Here is a 23,716-nt window from a genome sequence, read left to right on the forward strand (position 1 = left end):
GCACTTCGAAAAGTTTTTGGTTTTTTTATTGTTGTTTCTTTATTAGCACTCCAATCACTGCTACCACACAAAATTTCACGATTCTAGGACTTCAGGAACCAATGGTTTCAAGTTTACAGCAATTTTGAGGTACACCTATTTCAAGGGGTTGCAGGGCGAAAGTTACAGATTTCTCATCACCATATATGTGTTAGCATACAGACCTATCTTTTCATGCCAAATTACAGCCTTCTAGGTCTTCAGGAAGTATAGTCTGTATTTTCTATGACACGAATTTCATATGGTTCGGACAGTGAAAATTAAAGTATCTTTAAAATTTTAATAGGTAGCCTAATAAAACTTGGTGTTTTTGATAAGTCCACTAACTAACTACATAGTATACAAAAAAATTCAGCTCTCTAGCATTATCCAAGCCGAAACTATGAGGGTTGGAAAATACGACGAAACGTGCCGAGAAAAGATATGCACTGCCTTTTGCCCTTTGTCTCGTCTTGGCGGGGGCACGGCCGTGCCCCCAGATTTCAATAGAAGATTGCAACCAACATCCATTAGAGCGCCTCCTGATATTTTAAAAATCGGATTCGCGAGAATATTTTCATTTACAGGAATTTCCTTCGATCTTAGTTGTATACGATTCTAAAGCTATGAAGAATTTTGACAGGCTATTGTACCTATCTAAATAAAATTTAGATTCCTACAATGTATAAAAAGTACAAAAATAATTTAAGTTGTATTTCTGTGAATGCGTTAAAACTAGTACTTACAGGCGATATTAGATATATTGGAGCGGCCAAAGTGCTCACAATTATCTTAACACGCCTCTATTTTCAAGGCGTAAGAGTGCGTGTTCGTATATTTTTATATCTGATGACGACTGTATATACCTTCTCAAGCAGTAGATATAAGGACGTCTTGGGCTTGAACCCCGACATGTACCTAAACATAAGTTTGTTTTAGGGACCTACGAAATATCATTTTATATTTAACTCGACAGCGAATTTTTTAATTGTAATTTAAATTAACACTCCGTATCGACCGGAGATTTGTAAGAAAATGTGATTTAATCGACTTATGTGCATAAATCGCAATAAAGTATAGTAAATTGTAAAAACCGGATAAGTGCGAGTCGGAATCGCCCACCGAGGGTTCCGTACTTTTTAGTATTTGTTGTTATAGCGCCAACAGAAATACATAATCTGTGAAAATTTCAACTGTCTATTATAGGTAGCTATCACATAGACCTATATAATAGGGACATGACATATTGTTCTATACGTACAATTGCTTATAGAAATAGCACCCATTTTGACGGCACACACATAAATATATATCTATCTCGTTTTTACTCAGTACTGTAACCCATAGCAAAAAAAGGTGACAGTATTTCAGTACGGACATAAAGTGTTCCATGAAAATACGTAAATACCTAATGCGGCTGAAAATCCGCCATGTTTAGTCACCCAAATGTCATTGTCTGTCAGTTCAGCCGGTACTTGTCCTGTCAAAAAGTCGTGGTGAAAATTAAAATTATTAATTATTTTCAATATTTTGCTTGTTATTGAAAATAATTGAAGCCAAATGTGAATAATTACGTCGCGAATATGCCAGTGTGTAGTGTATTAGGGTGCGGCATAAGAAAACCACCAAATCAGCCATCTTTAACCATACACAGGTACGCTATAATTTACATGAAAAATATTGGTTATTGTTAATGTTCCTGGGAAATTTAAGGATGTTTTACATTATAAATAGCAAGGTTCTTCTGTGCAGTTATAGATCATGAAGTGATTAGATTTATTTAACTATATTTTTACGCTTAAATAATGTAAACATTTCAGCTAGGGTTGTACTTTATTTATCGACTTTGATATCGATATATTATGATTGCCTATTTATATTTTCTTATTTTATCATGCTACCCCGCTTCAAACCAACTAAATTATCTTAATTTAATAATGAAATCATTTTTATAGCTTACCAAGAAATGAACATAAAAAGAAAGAGCTGGAGATGGAGACCCTGACTGACTCTCAGGAGCACTCGGGTCCGTGGGGTCGTTACTCCACAAGCTGCCCTGCGGGCTTTTTTATATCATTATTAAAGTTTTTTTATATAATTCGACATTAAGAGACCATATACATATAGTTGTAATTAGTGAATAGAATCAGGCGTTACTTTGCGGAAATCCATACTAATTAAAACCAAAATATTACTTTGCTAATCCGCGAAAAGATAACGTGCTAGTCAATCAGTGCTAACCCGTTATACTTACTTGCGTATTTTTACATGCAATTAATATTCCCACCCTCCCACCGCAAAAATAAATACGCAAATAAATATAACAAACCACCACCAAAAGAATAAACCTCGACACGTGTTTCGCCTCTCTACGAGGCATCCTCAGGAGTTGTTGACGGTCTGACGCCCGGCAACGGAATGACCTGTCTAGAATGGTCGGCCATATTTATACCTTGACCACTCCCCCTACCGTGCAAGTGTGAGTGAGATGGAAAAATTCGTAATAACGGCGATGACGCAACATTCAATTGTTCGTTAAGAATCATGCCCCTATTGTTGTACCTAATTATTTCCAGTTGTTCCAGAACACCCAAACGCAATCCCTTTTCGCAAACATGTAAAATATCAAAAGAATGATTCTCAGATAAAGTGTGACCTGTATCTAATAAGTGCTTTGCAAAATTGGACTTCTCTGGATGGTTATGTCTATATGACGCAACATGCTCTTTATACCTAGTAGTGAAACTACGGCGTTATCTTTTCGCGGATTAGCAAAGTAATATTTTGGTTTTAATTTTTAATAGTTGTAATTTATAAAATGGTTAATGTATTGTTATTATTTTTGCTTGTATGTAAATTCAATGTTGACGTATAAAAATGCCCTTGTGGCCTATTTGCTGAATAAATGTTGAAGAAGTTGAAGAGCGGAAGTCATTCCTTATTTTTGTAATAAAAAAATGTTCTGAAGGTGTTTTGTTTTTTTTTCACCTGTCGCTTAATAAGCTTGAATTTTGTATCGCTCTCACTTATAGACACGGCGCACCAAGGTCGAGGTGCAGTGCGGTAGTGTGTTACAGACTTCAGGGTTAGCAACACAACAAAATTGATTGTAATAGAGAGGTAAAGTCCAAGAAAAACACGTACACTTATTCTGACATCCAAAACAGATGGCGCTGTACTGCGCCATGTGTTTTGCGGTCACTAAGTTGTCAAACGTCAACTTTTGAAAATCAGTGTTACCGCAAAAATCGCAATATGTATTGAGTAGTACAGCGTCATCTCGTTTACCTGTCAAATTTGAAGCACGAAATTGTCCTAGACTCCACACATCTTACTCAATCAAAGTATCTTTTCACATAACAATATACTAATAAAGAATTTTTATTTATTTACTTACTTCCTATTAAAACATAAACTGCACAAATAATACATACTTAGTATTTTAAATAAAATGAGCCGAGAACGTTAAAAAGGTATCGATGTATCGATAAAACCTAGTAACAGTAAAAATCTTCTGGGCAGCACTAAAACCGCCATGTTTAGTCCTAAGATGACGTCACAGTGGCACGCATTATTCGTTGACGTTTCACTTCCATAGGTTTCATATTTCAGTGAGCTATCACGGTTCATGACGGTTCGGTTCAGTTGCGTTCGGCGCTCGAGATCTCAAACTTCAACATCATAAACAAGTCAGCAAAAATCATAACTACCGGATTTGACGCAAACGCAAAATGTATAAAATTACTGTATTAATGTACCTACTGTAAATAAGGATATCAGTCAATCCAAGAAAAATTAAAACGACTTTAAATTTGACGAATGTCGCGTTTCCCATCGCGACTGCGTATGTAAATTAAATTGAGAGAAGCTAGACATTCACGAGGTTTCCCCTTTTATTTTAATATGTAAACCTGTTTAACGCGACGTATCCCGCAATAGGAGATGCAAATTGAAAGTGTGTCGCGGTACCGTTTTATTTTGTTGCTGCTACATAGGAATTTTATTTCGGTTGGGACAGGAGTACATTTTAGAAAATGCAGCAGCAGGACTTTAAGCACTTGCTAAGAATAAATACTCGAGTAGAAACTAGCTAGGGTTAGACCAAGAAGTCTGCACCGATTTCGATAGCATACGCACTGCAAGTGCTATACAGGGTGTCCCATAAGTGACACGTCACAGTGACACTGGAGGTAGATCAGGCCAAGAGGACCCAAACCAACTTAACATGACCCTAGTAAAAGTGGCACGGTTTTCGAGTTATTGCCAAATTAAGGTTTTTCATGAAGTTTGACCGTTTTTAACATTGTTAGTGCCTGTGTGCACTCGGAAAGGTCTCAAAGTTATTTTTTTTATGTGTACGGCATCATGAATAGTTAATTAAGATAACAGAATAGGTATTTTATCGATAAACAATGTAAAATGCAAAAAAGTACTGATTTAATCTTGAATTAAATTCACAGCGAAACATTAATTTCGACTTTGACCACCTGTCGTGAAAAAAAATTACTTAACCCTTTAATGCTCAAAAAAAAACTATTTTTTTCTGCTTTTAAGCACATAAATGAGTTCTTAGGGGTAATATAAAGTACAGAAAAATAATAAAAAAAATATTTTGTATATGATCTTCTAGAAAACATATGTTAAGAATACTCAACATTGCCCAACTTTCACAATATCACTATTGGCAACCAATGTTGAGTACTCTCAACATTGCGCATGATTTAGAGATAATGAAGAAATAAATATATTACAGTTTTTAATAAAAAGTTTCTATTGAGCGTCATGAAAAGAGTAGAAACCATTTGTTTTTGCTACTAGGCGAGACATAATATCAATTTTGAATATCTTCGTGTATCCTATTTTGCAATACGTTCAAGGTGTACACTGATTTTATATACTGAACTACAAGATGTGGAGGTCTTGGATCTTGAAGCTTCCAAAAAACAGGGCCCAGCCCTGTTTTTAGGTTTCCATACCCAAAGGGTAAAAACGGAACCCTATTACTAAGACTCCACCACAGTCTGTCACCAGGCTGTATCTCATGAAAGTCATGAACCGTGGTAGCTATAGCTACACAGTTGAAAATTTCGCAGATGATGTATTTCTGTTGCCGCTGTAACAACAAATACTAAAAAGTACGGAACCCTCGTGGGCGAGTCCGCCTCGCACTTTTCTAGTTTCTTTTTAGCAGCTCCATTGCTAGTTGTGTTGTAGTCTTAATTTATTCAGTAGCATAGTCTGGAAAGACAAGCTACTGAAAAGTAGCTCCTGCTTGTCGCCGATACAACAACCAAACATTATTTACTTTTATCTATAAAATCTGGATATCCAAAGAAGTTCGTAAACCTCATTCGCCAATTCCACGATGGTATGAAAGAGCAGGTTCAACAGGAAAACGAACTCTTTGAGTTTGAGTGAAGCAGGGATGTGTCATGACACCCACATTAACTATTTGCCATATACATGCTTCGCAGTGGAGACAACTAAATGTGAGGGGCCTGAGAAAGGTGTCTTAAAGGTTCAGGGCGAAGTCTAAAGTGCGACGAGTCTCCACATTAGAGATACTCTACGCTGACGACGTATGCCTTATGTCTGGCAGTATGGCGCATCTCCAAAGCTACGTTGATGCATTAAACCGCTCTTGCCAACAATTCGGGCTGGTAATAAGTATTTCCAAGACACAAATCCGCAACAACCACCCTGTGGAGTTGAATCTGATTCAAAACCACTGAATCTAGATGGGAAACCACTAGATGAAGTCTTATTTTAAATATCTTGGGATCCCTATACGACATGACAACACCCTGGCTTCAGAAATACCATCTCGCATCGCCAAAGCCGCTCCCATGATATCAAGTTTGAGACTAAGATAAGCATCTATAAGGCCGTAATAATCCCAGTCCTGTATGGCGCAGAGACACGATACCTGTACAAGCCAGATATCAAAAGACTAGACACGCACCACCTAAGATGTCTAATGTTTAGGTACTCAGAATTAAATGGCAGGACCGTATTCCAAACTCTGAGGTTCTGCGTCGTTCCGGGATGTACGGCATGGAGGCACTATTGATGCAGCGTCAGCTCAGGTGGTGTGGGCATGTTCTTCGGATGGACGATCGCCGCCTGCCTAAAGCTATATTCTACTCAGAATTAGCAGAGGGCAAACGGAAGCACGGCGGACATGCTCAAGCGTCACCTAAACGTGTGTGATATCGATCCTGCACGTTGGGATGGGAAGAGCTCGCTGCAAAACGGTCATCTTGGCTGTCCACCACCTTTGAATTCATCAAGTCGTGGATGTTGCATCTTCCTTTATATTAACCTTATCTTCGCACTGTTAAAATTACTTAACAGACTAACAAGAATGTACTTTATTCATATCGTCGCAGTGTTAAGAATGCTCAACATGCGTTACACTAAGTATATTTCTAAGAATCTCGCAATGTTGAGCATTCTCAACACGCATAATGGGAACCCAGTCCTGTGTTAATTAGGCTTCTATTGTGTTATAAAAACATAAAAACACAAAGCACACACCCTCAAGAACACATTGTAATAGTATTTCAATCGACATTATAGGTATAAATATTTTTTAATATTTTTTAATTAACTTGCGTCCTGAGGTCAATTGCTGTCGTGGCACCATTTTGCCATTAACTGTCAAAATACGTGCGCCTGGGCAATAATCTCACTCGTCGAAGACGCGTTAGGTTTTAAAGTATCATTTCATTAAAAAAAGTACTGAGTTTGAGTGAAAATTACGTTGCAATATTTTTTTGATTCTAATGTTGAGCATACTTAACATTGCGAATTAAAGGGTTAAAAACGGTCAAAATTCATGAAAAACCTTCATTTGGCAATAACTCGAAAACCGTGCCACTTTTACTGGTGATGTTAAGTTGGTTTGGGTCCTCTTGGCCTGGTCTACCTCCAATGTCACTCTGACGTGTCACTAATGGGACACCCTGTATATACGTCATAATTTCATAGAAGTTTGACGTTTAAAATAACGCTTGCCCTGCGTGTGTTATCGAAATCGTTGCCGTCTTGTCTTGGTCTAACAAAAGATCCATAACAGGTGCATGTACAACAGTGGCGCAAAACAGGCGATGTCATTCGGCACATACCTACTTAAACAAAGTATACAGGGTGACCTTACCCATTGGACAAACCCTGAAATCCCACGTAGGGTTACTTCTCAGAAATGCTCTAACGGTAATATTTTTTTTAATTAGAACAAAAGATAAAAAATAAATTATCAAACAAAAGTTATTTCCAATAATCGACAACAAAAAGAAACATACTGTATTTTAATCATTGGCAGTGCTTTTGACAATTTGTTTGAAAATGTGCGGCAATGATGACATTAATTGTCAAAAGTCAGAATCTTATTAATGTGATAAATAAAAAAGATAATCAAAACGGTCGAAGAAGATTTCATACTATTTATTACCTCAGGAGCTTATAACACATACATGTTGCTCCAAAGTAAAAAAAATCGTGGTAGTTTGATAATTTCTTCGTAACCGCTACACCGATTGTTATGATACTTTGTATACTGGTTCTAAATACCCTAATGCATATGTACATTTCGGCTTTGGCCAGGGACACCCGGTATAGAAGAGTCTTTGACTCTTCTATATTTTCTATCGTTCTAGAATACTTTGTTTAAATATGTGCCGAAAACTTCCCTCTGCCAGTACAAAAGTGAAAAAAACCATCTTTAGCGACGTCCACAGTTGGTCATCAATTTCAATTTGCGACGGCTTCCGTGACGGTCGTGACGGATTTACAGCGCCCTGAATTAGGGCAGCGGCGACAGGGTTAACGTCATGGTACGTTACTTGTCGACTAATGGTATTATACATTACTGATGGGTGTCGTGTACACCATATATTTTAACTAGGTACGAAATTTGATAGAGAAAGACAGGTTACATGTTGATTAATATATAGCATGGTTTCCTAGACCCCCCTGCAAATCACTTTGGGCCTTCTAACACCATAACCCCTTGATTGATCCTGTATATGTTAGAACTTAAACTTAAATTATTTTCATTTTAATCAGAACAAATGTACTGAAGTTATCGTAGAACAAACTATCAAAATCAAAAAACTTCGAAATGCCGGAACATGCCCCTAGCCAGTTTTCTATGTTAAATCTAAGAACTTCGCATCGCTTTTCTCGCTCGTTCGACAAGTACAGTCGCCATCAGAAATATCGGAGCGGCCAAGGTGTTCACAATATCTGAACACGCACTCTAACGCCTTGACAATAGAGTGCGTGTTCAGATATTTGTGAGCACCTTGACCGCTCCGATATATCTGATGGCGCCTGTACTTAACAGTCCTATTAAGTATCTAATTATGTACTTTTACAAGTATGTATTAGAACTGTGTTTTGTACCATCGAACGAGGTCAGACGTCTGACGGGGGTCCTTGTTTCACGCATCGCCGGACCCCGGGATTTATTGATGGTCCTACGCTTGCTGAATTTATAGCAGTTTGTGTTACTGACACTATTGGAAGAGCTATGAAAACTATTATGTTTATTTAATTTATAAACTCTAGGTACAAAGATATATACCTACCCATCAGTTGCACATATTTCGTAGATTTTTTTTGTAGCATATTTGATTAGGTACATTTTATTAAATTAACTTTATAAGACACGCCTATAAACTTCTTTAAAAGTTGTTATTCAAGTTTAGATAGCGATCAGAAGGCTTGTTTTTCAAACAAATTTCATACCTAAATGATTACTATTTATTACAAAATAGAGAAAAAAAGCATATTGATCATGTCTGAAAATATCAAGAGGTAAATGCTACATTTGTTCCCATCTCGGGTCTTATCTCCAAACATGCAAACGTCAATTTGGCTCCACCTAGACTTACAAGAAAAATACAACCTTATTCTGGTATATTTAAGCTCCCATTACAGTAGCAGTCTTACATACAATATTCAATATTAGAGCAGCATAAAGTTTGTAGCATCACGTAGGATCAATTCATCAGTAAAAATGATGGATCATTCGTTGGAATTTTTTTTTGAGTGTTATTTCACTCGAAAATAGTCCCTGGGTGGCTGTTTTTGGTGATCGAATATGCGACGATGTTTTCCTTCACCGAAAAGCGACTAGTAAATATCAAATGATATTTCGTACATAAATTCCGAAAAACTCATTGGTACGAGCCGGGGTTCGAACCCGCAACCTCCGGATTGAAAGTCGCACGCTCTTACCGCTAGGCCACCAGCGCTTCCCGGAGTTTATTTCCCTAATATTATGAGAGATGCCTGGATTAACAACAAGGTCCCGGCAGAATGGGCACTCACTAAACAGGTGCCTATACCAAAAAAATCACATCCTAAGGCTATAGGGGACTTTAGAAAAATATCAAGTTGTAATGTAGGTTACAGAATTTACGCAAATTTCTTATTATAAAAATTAGACGCCACAATAAAACCACTAGGCAATTACCAAGCCGCATTTCTAGCTAATAGATCCACTGAAGATCATATTTTTACCCTGCGCCGGGTCCTAGATAAAAACTGGAGGGAAGGTACCAGACTGTTTATCGCAGCACTGGATATCGAGAAAGCATTTGACAATGTTGATCTAAACGCACTCAGGGACATTATATACTCTCGCACGAACGGCCCTCACCAATAGGATCGTAAAAGCGTGCATGAACGAGAAAACGTTTATATCATAGTGCGGACAGTGCTCGGAAGCGGTCCAGAAAGGAAAAGGGGTGAAACAGGACTGTCCACTGTCTCCTCGGTTGTTCACCATTTTAATGGATGACGTACTACGCACGTTAGAAGAAGACAAAGCTGTCAGACTGGACCAAGACAATGAAATCCAGCTGCCATTAATATTGTCCTACGCAGACGATCTAATTATACTAGGCCCATGTATAGATGTCCTCGACCGTATAGTAAGGAAGTTAAAGATCCTATTAGACACCGTAGACCTTATGATAAACGTAACAAAAACCAAATTAGTAATAAGAGACCCAACAACAGTCACATCAACCGACCAACAGATTAGGTACCTAGGAGATGCATCCATACAACCAGTAAATGAAATTAAATATCTTGGCACTTATATCACCTCAGGTCATGACAGGAGAGCTACGATAAAGACTCGCTGTGACCAGGCTGTAAGAAGCTCAAAGATACTAACAAGATTGATTAAGGATAAGAAAATTAAATGGAAAATAGCTAGGCTAATGTACAAAATGGTCATCTCACCTGCCATGACGTACAGATTAAATGCAACCGACCTGACCAAAGCTAACAGAGCCCGCGCGATACGAAAGACACATTCTTAAGGAAATGCTGCTAGTAGCCAGGGACACCCCGAGGCAAAAAGTTAATGAAATCCTGGAAGGGAAAACAATTACAAAAATTATTAAAATCCGCCGGCTCTCATACTACGGGCACACACTTAGACGAAAAAACCCTCACCTACTCCACGCAGCTCTGGAATATAAAGAGAAAAAGAGGAAGGAGGGACGCCCGATATATACCTACGTGGGAGGACTCACTTAACCACGACATCCGACACTATACTAACCGAGCCCGATCCTATTAGGAGCACATACCGGAACACAGAAGCAGCCTAAAGAAACAAGCGGAAAAAATATACAAACAACCGGAAACAGAGACGGAACCAATATTCATATGCATTGTATAATTTAAGAAAAAGGGTTAACCCATCTGCAGTGCTTACTGCTTACCATGCCTTTGTAACATCCACTCTAAGATACGGCATAATATTTTGGGGCAACTCTACAGACCAAGAAATGGCATTTCTAGCTCAGAAAAAGTGTGTAAGATCCTTGTGTGGTATTAGCTTTGAAGAATCCTGTAGTCCTCGAGTAGTCATGATCAGGTCCATCTTCTGGTGCCAGCTTATCGTTGAATTTTGGGACACGTTGTATATTTGAAATGTGTGTTTTTGTGAAATGTAACTCCCATCTATTCTTAAACTTTAGAAGCTCACGATTACGGGGTAAAATATTACATTCTGCCATACCCAAAACGATGCTATTCCAAAAAAATGTGGTCAGAATGGCCCCAAGAATATTTAATAAAATACCACAAGACATACAATTACTAGAGCTCAATCAGTTTAAAAAAGCCTTGAAACTGTTACTGATTCGAAAGAGTTACTACTCAATAAAAGATTTTTTAGATGATAAGGACTTGTAAATACCTATTATATTTTGACATGCATGTTCTCAACATTTGTAATATTTGTATGCCGTAAGGCGCCACATAGTGAAACTGACTGAACTGTAACACCCTATAACCTATGTTGGACAAATAAATAATTTTGTATTTTGTATTTTTGTATTTTGGAATCAGAGCCAGAGGAACCGAAAGCGGTGGCGGCACTAGCGGTAGGATATCTAATACGGAGCCCCAAGTGACCTAGCACGCTTTGATTGAAAAAAACGCAGTCATATTTCCTCACAACCAAGTATTTATTTCACACCAAGTATAGTATCTATCTACCCCATGCTGACTTCACGATGCCTTGTATTCGGGTCGGCTAAAAATTTCCCGTCTCTCCTACTATCCTGACTGCAAACCCTACACTCCAGTCCTATCTACTGGGTGCTCCGGTGTCTCGGGCAGGCTGCGGGCGCCTACGGAGGGGTGGCAGAGGTTGTTGCGTAATAAGCCGGTTTGCGCGCGTACTCTGTTTGATTTCGCGTTTGAGGCTTAGCCGGTGTGAGGTGACGCTGACACCTCCATTGACTCGATGCCGCTTTGCCGGTTGAATCAGCAGAGTCATGCGAGCTTACAGGGCTATATGCCTCAACTTCGCCTCCCCCCTGTAGTCTCCTCTTCCTAGTCCTTGCTGCAGGATCTGCTGGCTGGAGTAACCCCTAGTATCAGTATCAGTATCAGTACACAAAAGATTCGGTTAACTTAATTAAACTAACTTTCCGTAAAACTTTATTGTAAAATATTATATTTTTCAATGTAAAATGTACTACAAGTTTCACTCAGCTAAATTTAGTCTGAAAATAATGAAGCTGAGGTAACGTATCTACTCGTAACATGAGATAATTTTAAACTAAAATTAGTGCCTTCAGCCCAGTGGCTTTGGCAATTTTTGTTTAGTATAGTATAGGAATTAATGGTAAGTAACTAAGTAATTTCAGTTTATTATGTGTTCACATTATTTACTGAAAAATCAGCCGTAATAAGTCGATTTCCAAATTTGCGTAAATTTCCACTTAGAAAAACTTCGGAAACTTCTCATATTTTTGTATAGGAATCAAAATTTTCCGTTTCCACAATCCTGTAAAAAAATCCTGGAATTTCCGTGAACTTATTCAACTTTTTCGAAACATTCCGAAACTTGCATATCTAAATCTGTGCAATGCATATCTTTAAAAACAGACTACAGTAGTATTCTCCTATATTGCAAATGCAAACAGGGCCAGTCCCTCGGGAGAGACCAAAGCTTAAATAATAATCGCTGTCTGTCCAGGCCGATAACATTTGGGACGACTCTCTCTATATTCATAAAAAAATCTACCCGACTATGAGCCATGTCCAGTAACCCTCAGGCTTAGCCAACATCAAAATCATACTTCGACAAATGCCGATCGATACTAAAAAATGTATCGGAATTACAGATACAACGAAAAGTCACGTAATAATTTTCATACACGATTTCACTTTAGATTGGCGTTTTTATAAAATAATTGGCTAGGCTAGACCCCGGGCCCGAAAATTGTCACAAATCATTCAGATGTTATTTCACCAACTTGACAATTAACACCTGACACTGGCAATTCATGGACATTTCTGGGTCGGCAAGTAATGATGGTGATTGGTACATTTGGTACCAACATAGACATATGTGTTGAACCAGCATATTACGGTGAATTGGCAACCCCAGGCGACATCAATCAGCGTGGTGAAACCGGGTCTATTGGCGCGAGCGAGACGCACAAGCGAATGATATCAAATTAAAGATATCATTTTGTCATCAAAATGTACGTTAGAATTGGCCTCCAGCAAGCGTATTATGGATCGCTTTATCCACATTTATCCACGTGATAAAATAACTGTCACTTTTTAACTCTGCGGTATAGAAAGAGACGGACACCGTTTTATCACGGTGTCACGTAGACAAAAACGACCATCATATGCGTACAGTAGGCCTATGAAGGTGGTCGGCTCTTTATCATTTCTCACCATGCCTGTCACGTTCTAACAATAACGTAAGTGCGAAAGTGACGCATGACATGACAGGTGATAAAAATGCAACCATGATACCAGCTGCTGGTTTATACTGGCCTAACTATGACGAAGTTAAAGTTACCTTTTTGTGAATCACACACCTCTGCATTGTTAACATCCCGTTCGCTTAACCAACTGAATAATTGCAGACTTATATAGTTATATTATTTCAACCGTATTTCTGACGCTAAAATATTGAAATTAGAAGTTATTTTAAGTTACGTTATTACGTTATTGCGCGTGTGAATGTTCCCTTAAAGGCAGTTGGGTTGGAAATTTTAATTAAGTTTTTACATATATTAATTAATATATGTATATTATGATTGCTGCTAATATGTATATTCATACATTAATTGAAACACTAAAGTCATATAAAATAGAAATACAATTTCATGAGTAACTATCGCGGTAAATGAAAAACGTTGGCTCATTCAAACATAAGTGATAGGTATCTAATCTTTTGATGGCGCCGTTTTCCCAATATTTTCACCTCTTGATATTTATCATGGAAGAAATAATGAGCGCGCCGCGTGATTTTTACCGACATCTCATATAATTATAATTCCTACTAATAAGGTTTTGTAATTTCTAACGGTTATGATAGTAAAAGCCACTCAAAATGCAATAAGGTACGAGAAATTACCCGAGCATTATTCCCTTAATGTTCTGAGTGAGCGGCATTCGAACCATAAAATCTGTCATTGGATTGAAACTATTGATACAGATGTAGGTAGTGCGTAATTGTTTTCCATCGTATTTTCGCGGAAACGTGTTCGTTTTTGTCATGCTATTTAACGGAGACGCCATGTCTATAATTTTCGGTACAAAATAGTCTGCCGTTTTTTGGCGGGGGAGGGGCACATCAAATGTATACGTAACGTAAACATAGCCATGTCAGATAAACGTTAGTCCATACATGTGGTTGACATGTGGTTGACCATTGGCCGCCTATTTTCGACAGAGGGGAATGGCTGTTAATGACCACTCCGAGTGCTACTTCAGTCAACTTCAATACTTTTTGTACCGAGACTGACAAAATAACAAGACACGACGATCTGCCGGAATCGAACTTTAAGATACGTCAATTAATAGATCTAGAAACGATATGGATTAGATGTGTCAGTGTCAAAAGTGACGTATTTGTTTGAAGAAAAGGACATTGGATTCTTAAGAGGATACGGGAGCTGAGATTGAAATATTTTAGGTGAATATATCCGTCTCGCTAACGGAAGTGGCTCCTAAAACTAGTGCGATAGGGACAACGCCAGGTTAGGCGAAATATTCTGCGTAAAAACGAGGTTTCGTACTCGACTGTCTCCTCCTCTTAACCAAATGTAACGAAATGTTGAGATCTAAATCAAATACTAGGATAATTTATGTTAATGAATGATTGCTGTACGATTGCCAGTTTGAAGTATAAGGGATTTTCATACTTAGGACTAAGGTAATAAAAAAAAGTTAAAAAATAAACTACATCTGAAATGACTTCCATCCATAAGGGTAATATTTAAGGGTCGATATAAAAACAACTTAATTAATTTAGTAGTTTTATTCACATTTTAATTTTTACATCCATAAGTCGGCTACCTACTGATATTACAAAAACCTAAGTCTAAAAATACAATTAAATAGTGATACTATTAATAATAGCTTTGCGACACTGATAATAGAAGCAAATGATCTGAATCCCTCGATGCCCTGTCTGATGAGCGGGTACTTGTCCCCGCAGATCCCGCTAAAGTCATCCAAATCCACGGCCCAGTACATTATGCCGCCTAGACCCATTTCCTTGGCGTATTGTGCCTGTAATAAAATGAAATAAATAAATTTAAATATATTAGTTATGTTTCTCTATTAATATTCTAGTGCTTTATTTCACGCATGGTGTAAAATAATTTATTTTAAATACAGTCAAATACCCTATTGTGCAAACTTTTGTATGGACTGACGTTCATCTGACATGGCTATTGTATTGCCCCCGCAAAAATCGACAGACTGTTTTTAGGGTTCCGTACCCAAAGGGTAAAACGGGACCCTATTACTAAGACTTCGCTGTCCGTCCGTCCGTCCGTCCGTCCGTCCGTCCGTCCGTCCGTCCGTCCGTCTGTCACCAGGCTGTATCTCACGAACCGTGATAGCTAGACAGTTGAAATTTTCACAGATGATGTATTTCTGTTGCCGCTATAACAACAAATACTAAAAACAGAATAAAATAAAGATTTAAATGGGGCTCCCATACAACAAACGTGATTTTTGACCAAAGTTAAGCAACGTCGGGAGTGGTCAGTACTTGGATGGGTGACCGTTTTTTTTTTTGCTTTTTTTTCGTTTTTTTTTTTTGCATTATGGTACGGAACCCTTCGTGCGCGAGTCCGACTCGCACTTGCCCGGTTTTTACAGAAAATGACAGCCAAGGCGTCAATAGATAGTGGAATCAAGGAATTCGTCAATTGTTTGCGCCTAAAGAAATTTAACAAAAAGGAATTGGACTAATAATTTAAAGTGTCGTGGTTGTAATTCCTCATTTCTATTGGCGTAAAATATTAACTAATGTTATCTTCTTCTTTTTTGTCGTCACACTCTTGTCAGAGTGGTCGAGGTCGTCATATCAGGGCTGGTGGCAAGCTTCACCTATGCTATTCTTCAGCTTCAATGTTACCTTTAATGTTACACCAATGTAGTCAAATGTTGGTGTCAAAGCTACCTACAGGGCTAAAAAAGAACCGTACCTCATTGTAACCAAAATACCCGGGCTCCTCAGTATAAGGGCCGTTTGCTCCCGGCCCGTCGAAAGGCGCCCCAATCCCGGTGTTGTCCAAACTCGTCAGGGTGAAGGATCTTCCGTATGCTCCCAGACCTAGGACCAGCTTGGATGGGGACGCGCCGTTATTGATCCAGACGTGGACAGAGTGGTTCTGTAGGTATTAGAGATATTAATATAACTACTGCTGACTGAGTACAGTAGGTACAATACAATACAATAAAATACAATACAATAAATACAATACTCTTTATTGTACAACTCACGCAGTTTACAATACTCTTAAACAGTACTACTATATGTATGGTGCTACTTTCCCTCACTAGTGCGGGAATAAGCACTTTCCGTGTCTATGGCCACAGAATAAATAATAGTACTAGGTACAGAAGACTCACTCTAACAAAACGCGTCTGTTACGATCAGGACAGATATGGCCGCTAGGTGGCGACAGTGCCACGCGCGGCTCATGGCTAGCCACCAAAATTGGTGTGGAACGGATGTTCTTGTAGCTACCTGTTGCAAAGCGACGAGATCGCGGAGTGAGCCACGCCTGCTATGGCGATATTTTTGAATTTAGATGTGCTGAGTTAGCTTGGTCTATGGACTATAATTGTGTTAAGTCACGTTAAGTAGAAACCGTGGTAAGGGGTCATTTAATAGAATAATAGCTTTGCTTACCACATTCAAGTTGAGGTTGGGGTCATCAGTTTCCTGGGGAAAAAGTGGCGCGTTCACACCTGTCCCCTCGTCCCAGGTGCCGTGATAATCATACGTCATCAGGTTTATGAAGTCCAAGTAACTAAAACGTACATAGGTAGGTGTATTTAACCGTAATTCATATTCTCAATTTGGTCCAATTTATTTAGGCCAATACACAAGTTTTAGTCTGTTACTTATTTATCCTTTTTTTCTGAAGGTTCAAATTGAATGCACATATATTTGATGAAATGTATTAATAGTTTTGGCCGATATGGATTACCAGAAATTAGGCTCAGAGTATCCTTTACTTTTGAATATACATATAAAATACACTTTTGAATATACATATAAAATACAATAAGCTTTTAAAATACCTAAATAAATTACTTCCTACGTTTCGAATACGACATCGTAACAATAAATAAAAATAAAGTAACAAATACAAATGAAAATGTTCAGAAGCAAATAATTAATGTAAAAATCGTGAAACTTGACGTTAGATTACTCATTACTCAGATAATACTTTCTATTTCAACAAGCATTTAAGTATGTATTGTTTAAATCCGTACTTATTGAGTTCTGGGACGTCATAAGACAAGTCAATGTGATACTGTGTGGCGGTCACGGCGGAGGTCAGTAGGTATCCTTTAGGCGTGAACGCTTCCTTCAACTCCTTTACCAACAAAACGAACTTTTCCTGAAACATAGCAATAGTACGCTAATTAGTAGTTGTTTATTTTACATTACTATTAATACTATTGATTAATTCAAATTCCAAAGTGTAGGTGAACAAATAAAACGTAGAAAGGTGTAAAATATGGCTCAACCCTTTGAACGCCAAGAATACCTTAAGTCGTCGTTACTAGTCGTGCCCACCGTGCCATGGACAACTATAGGTGTTATGGCGTACGCTGTCAAAGTAACCTTCACTCATTCAAGTAAGGTTTACATTAGCTCGCTTGCGCCCGGGACCTTGGCGTGTCAGTGACGTTTTTGTTTATAACGTATAGCGTTCAAAGGGTTAAGAATGTTTATGTCATAAACTCAGCAGCTGGACATATTTACTTACAGTTGTTTTGTAAGAATATATGTGTATGTGTGGACCTTGGAAAATGTTATGCGAATAAAATCAAGATTATTAAATTTCTACTTAGTCGATTCTAGTATAATTTAGGAGCAAAATGTAGGAGTAATGGGCGCTTTAAATTTTGCCAAAACTGACCTTGTCGGACTCTAGGCCTCCTCGTACTCCCAGTCCAAATCCAAGCCGTCGAAGCCCTTGGTGTCGATGTATTCGTACAAGTTTCTGATGAAGGTTGCCCTGAGAGCGTCGTCGTTGACCACCTGGTCAGAGGAATAATAATCAAGTGAAGCTGATAGGTATTATATCGAATGACATGTTAATGACATATTAACATACAGGGTGAAATGTTAACCACCATTCATACTCTACGTAGTAAATCTATAGGTCACATACTGAACAACTTTTAATATAGGACCAATGCCGAAATCGCAAGAAAAAATTGGCTATTACATAGATTCCAGCTGACGTTGATGCCGCTGATTTCTATGGGACAGCCAATTATTTTTCCGTGATTTCGGCATTGGTTCCATAATAAAACTTGTTTGGCCAGATCTATAAAATCACTACGCAAAGTATGAACGGTGGTTAAAATTTCATCCGGTATTATGTTGAATCGTCATATCAGAATTCTTGGATATTTCATAATGTTATTACCGGTGAAAAGTTATCCGAACCAATAGCAGCCAACCGCCAATAGCAGCCAAGATTTTTAAATTGGCATTGGACTGTTTCAAGGCTATAAGATCCGCTACGGAATCTGAAAACAGATGTACAAATAACCAACTATTATTATGAAGTTGGTGGTGCGGAAAAACAAGCGAGGCCTACGCACCACGTGATGAAAATATGAACTTTTGTGAGACGATATCATCATACTATTTGGCAGTAGCCAACTGTCAAATAAGCAATATGACCCACATTCACTAGGGCGCCGCCACAGTCATGCTTGGAGCGACTATAGGTGCAATACAACAATGTTATAGGTATTTATTTATAGATAATCGCAGGAAACCGAATCGCTGATAAGACGGCCTCCTTGAAGCGTGAGGAATGGGTAGATAATGTGAGTGCAGAGATCCAAAGGTCCACTTTACTCGTAAGTCGCTGACTCCGAAGCATTCGGCTCTGAGCCTCGCGTTGGTAAGCAAGCGTCGTCATAAGTAGCCGTCTAACAAATATTCAGCAAATAGGCTACAGGGATACTTTTGCATGTAATTTTTTTACAAGTAGGTAATAAAAGTAACCAATAATTACAAAATAAACAACAAATATGATTATTGATTACCAAAACCATACCGATTGATTAGTGTCACTTACTACTTTTCTCTTCATGCGTTGATTCAAGAGGGTAAATCAGATTCCCTGTAGGCCCGTCTAGCGTCAGGAAAGAGTAGACGATGTATGTGCAGGGATCCGTGGGTAAGTCGCTGACTCCGAAGCGGCCGGCTCCGGGTCTCGTATTGGCCCATTCGCCGTAGTAACAGAAGACCACACCGTCTGATTTAAAAAAATAGGTAGGTATATACTTTGTCTAAATTATCTACAGCGACTTTTTCTATCAGTCAGGGTTCCGTTCCACTTTCCATCTCTCTCAACTCCCTACTTTCTCTTTTTCCCCTTTTGTAATAAGCATGAAGTAATAAGCATGTGTAGGTATAATTATAGGTATATGGGTAGGTAGTACACTTGATCACATACATAAAATAATTACTTAATCTAGTTTACAAATCAATAAATTACGTAATGGATGATTTTGATTAGATTAAGATTTATTTAGGTAGAGTCTGGCTACTGAAATATTACACAAAAGTTTGGCGGGAAATTCAAAAAACCTTGGGCTGGTCACACTTTGTGTAGTAGGAATTATAGTTTTGATACTAGAAAATATTTTTGATTTTCTGTGCACACGTAAGGCACCTAAGGATATAAGTTAAATATACGTTGACGTGCACTCAAAGTCAGCTCACATAATTACTACCACTATGTAAAGTACAGTCAACGATAAGCACATTTGTTAACACTTTCCCACCATATACCATTGTAACAAGACGAAAAATTAAATGTACCTAGTGTAAATAAGACCTAGCTCGATAATAATATTAATCCATCGCCAAAAAAATACATAAGTACTATGCCAAATATGCTAAAACACTAAGTATCCAAATATTTATAGAGCACCAACGTCCTAATTTGTTTACATTTGTTTAGGAGTTTAAAACATTGCAGTTTTTCGTTATACAACGCTACACGTCGACTTCGCACATTATCGTAATTATTTACGAGCTTAAATAATAGTTTGCGAACCTCATTCAGTATAGATATTATTAATATTATTTAAAATAAACCCCTTATAAACCGCAAACAATTTGAATGAATGACATAAATTGACAACTGACTTTTAGCTTTTTTTTCTAAATCATAGTAGCTGGTTTGTTAGTGCACGACATCTTGCATTTTGAGACTATGCGCTGAAACTTGGCACAGTTGATTGTTAGCTGGTCTTGAGCAGATACAGACCGGGAGCCGTCGTGAGCCACCTCTCATTTAGTGGGGGGAGGGGGGACAGATCGACGCTGCGGCGCTTCACTTGGAGCAACATTTCTCTAAAACTATACCTATTAGGGTATGTAATACATCATTTTCGGATAAATTGAGGATGAAGAATCTTTTTTAAGAACAAAAACAATGCACTTTCTAACAAAAAAAAGAATAAAGTAGAAAAGACTAAAAAACGTATTTTTATTTTTTTTATAATCACCAATTTTTTTTTAAGTGTAGCAGGAATCTAAAACAAAAAATACAGTCGTAAAGCTACACTTATTACATTTAATAAAATATATAGTTTATTATACAAAACTGTTGATAAATGGGAGATAAAAAATAATATAAAGCGTGAGTCAGAGTGATCTCAATACAAAATATTATTAAGGTGGGAAAGTTACTTATAATTTGTTCTAGAGTCTGTGCGGAAAGAGAAGAGTCGTGGCAGAAACGGGAACTAATATTTTAAATTTTATATGGCAATCAAACCTTTGACACCTGTCTTGTAAAAAGTAAACAAACTTCTGTCATTGTATATTTTTATTAACAAAAACCGCAAGTTTTACGTATAAAATATTTTCAAAACACGATAAAACCGTACATAAAACCACAAGGAAAATTATATTTAACATTGTTCGGTTTTGTCAGCGGGAAGAAAACGGCTAAAAGCCGACTATTATTATTATTATTATAGCCTTTATTATTCCTTAAAAAGATTCACATTTAGTTACAAGTATATACATAATTTTTTTTTTTTTTTTTTTTTTACAGCTTGAAGTAGTAAATACATTTCATCATTATCATAAGTTGCAAATATGCTTAATGCTATGCTGATTTTATATAACAATAGGTTACCTAATTTTTAGAGCAACAAATATATTTGATTTATAGTAGTCAAGATATTTAAATAATTTTAATAACAACATTTAGGAAGTCATGAATGAATAAAAATAAGATTGTAAAATTTAATAAAAAATAAAATATAATAAAAAAGTATACCTAATAATAAATTATTTTTGGTCATAAACCGTGAAATAAAGATAATTAATTTAATAAATGAGCAAAATTGTTGTATAAAATTATTTAAAATCCGTTTAAAAATATTGAAATAATCATAATATATCTATATCACAGTCTTAAAGTTAATCAAAACAAAAATAATAATTGCATTATAAAAATAGTTCACATTTTGTTTGTATTGCATTATTAAATCCAAAAAAAAAGTTAAAATAAATTGTAAATAATTAAAACGCATTTCATCTCGATAAATTGTAAACTTACGATTAAAAATATAAAAAATTCAAAATAATAATAATGTATAACATGCAGTATATATATGTTTTTTGTTAGTTAAAATATCTTCTAAGGACCTCTTCTCGAGTAAAGGCCTCCTCCATACTCTTCCAGGTGTCTCTATCTCTTGCTTTTCTTATCCAGTCTTTTCCCGCCACTCTGACAATCTCATCGTTCCATCTATCTTTCGGCTTTCCTTGCATTCTTTTATTGGGCGGGCCTGTCCATGTAGTGATTTTTTTTGTCCATTTGTCGGCGTTCATACGGGCAACATGGCCAGCCCACTTCCATTTTTGTTTCTTACAGTATTCTAGAGCGTCTATAACATTCGTTTTTTCCCTGATATGGACGTTGCGTATTCTGTCTTTTCTTTTAATATTTAAAATGCTTCTCTCTAAAGCTGCTTGACATGTTCGAATTTTGTGTTTGGTGTCGTTTCCATATATCCATGTTTGGCTGCCGTAGGACAGGCAGGGAAGTATGCAGGAATCTAGAACTTTTTTCTTTAGTTTTATAGGGATTCTTGATTTCAATACTTCTTTGTAGCTCCAGAATTTATTCCATGTTATGTTTATTCGTCTATTTAATTCGTCCTGATGTCTATTTTTGTGAAATGATATTTGTTTTCCCAAATAAACGTATTCTGATACATATTCTAGTGCCGTGTTGTTAACGTTAATGGGTAGTTTTGTAGAATTTGTCATTACTTTTGTTTTTGTAGTGTTTAGTTTTAGGCCAATGTTGAGACTGACTGTGTTGAGTTCGCATATCATTTTCTGCAGTTGACTAGCTGATTCTGAGAAAATAATGATATCATCAGCGAATCTAAGATTAGTTAAAAAGTCGCCTTTTATGTATATGCCTTTTCCCTGCCAATTGAGCTTTTTCATTATATTTTCGAGCACAGTAATAAAAATTCTAGGTGAGAGGGGATCACCTTGTCTGACTCCTCGGCATATTTTTATTTCTGGGCCTTTCGTTTCCATTTTCACGCATGACACACTTTTTCTATAAATATCCTGTAAAAGCTCTATAGTCTCTGTTGGTACATTGCAGTCGTGTAAAGCTCTCCACATGCTATTGTGCGATATAGTATCGAAAGCTTTGGCGTAATCAATGAACGCCAGGTAGAGCGGTGTTCTAAATTCTTGGTATTTCTCTATGATAAGATTTAATGTGTGTATATGATCTGTTGTAGAGAAGTGTTTTCTGAAACCAGCTTGTTCAGGGGGTTGGTAGTTTTCCGTATATTTTACAAGACGATTTTCAAGGCACGAGGCGAATAGCTTGTAGATGTTGGGTTGTAAGCTGATAGGCCTGTAGTTGCTAATATTTGCTGGATCGCCCTTCTTGTATAGTAAAGTGATGTCAGATTTTGCCCATTCTTTTGGTACTTTTCTAGTTTCCAGAATTTTATTGAACAAGTCAGTAATATGAGATACTAATAGAAACCGACCTGCTTTTAATGCTTCATTCGGGATTCCGTCGGGCCCGGGACTTTTGTCTGCTTTCAGTTCTTCTAATTTTTTCATGATCTCTGAACTTGAAAATCGCTCTATTTTGGTAGAGTTTTGAGGAATTGGTTGGCAGTCATTTATTTCTTCTGTGTTTGATGAATAAAGAGATGTATAAAATGATGTAGCGATCTCAATTATTTTTGATCTAGAGTACGTTTTGACTAATGTAGAGTTATCGTATAGGCAAGGAATCCAATGCTTAGTGCTATTTAGTGCTTTATATCCTTTTTTCAGGCTGCCTGATGATTTGAGATGGGTTTCTATAGTTTTTATTCTGTGGTTTTGATTTTCTTTTTTCATGAGCTTATGAATATGTTTGTATAGATAACAGCGCTCTCTCTTTTCTTCTTTTGTAATTTTATCCTTCTTTGTCAATTCGTGTCGTCTTTCTATAAGGCGTTTTATGTCATCTGAGATTGTATAATGTTTAATATTCAGAGCTTTGTCGTCTGTGTTTTTCAAGCTTTCTGTAATAGAGTTTTTTATCGTCTTATAGAAAAACTCTGTATCCTCGGTGTTCCTTACTTCCAG

At 37.2% G+C, this 23,716-nt stretch overlaps 1 protein-coding gene across 1 annotated transcript; it reads right to left on the minus strand.

The window, feature by feature from the left end:
• Positions 1-11,833: 11,833 nt before the first annotated feature.
• On the minus strand, positions 11,834-17,456 carry LOC134795140 (acidic mammalian chitinase-like). Its single transcript, XM_063766971.1, has 5 exons — positions 17,320-17,456; positions 16,730-16,850; positions 16,020-16,205; positions 15,008-15,093; positions 11,834-11,921 (listed from the first exon to the last, which is right to left on the minus strand). Exons 1-5 carry the CDS (start codon positions 17,454-17,456, stop codon positions 11,834-11,836), a joined length of 618 nt encoding a protein of 205 aa, XP_063623041.1.
• Positions 17,457-23,716: the final 6,260 nt, after the last annotated feature.

Source organism: Cydia splendana, chromosome 11, assembly GCF_910591565.1.
Source record: "Cydia splendana chromosome 11, ilCydSple1.2, whole genome shotgun sequence".
Taxonomy (NCBI): Eukaryota; Metazoa; Arthropoda; class Insecta; order Lepidoptera; family Tortricidae; genus Cydia; species Cydia splendana.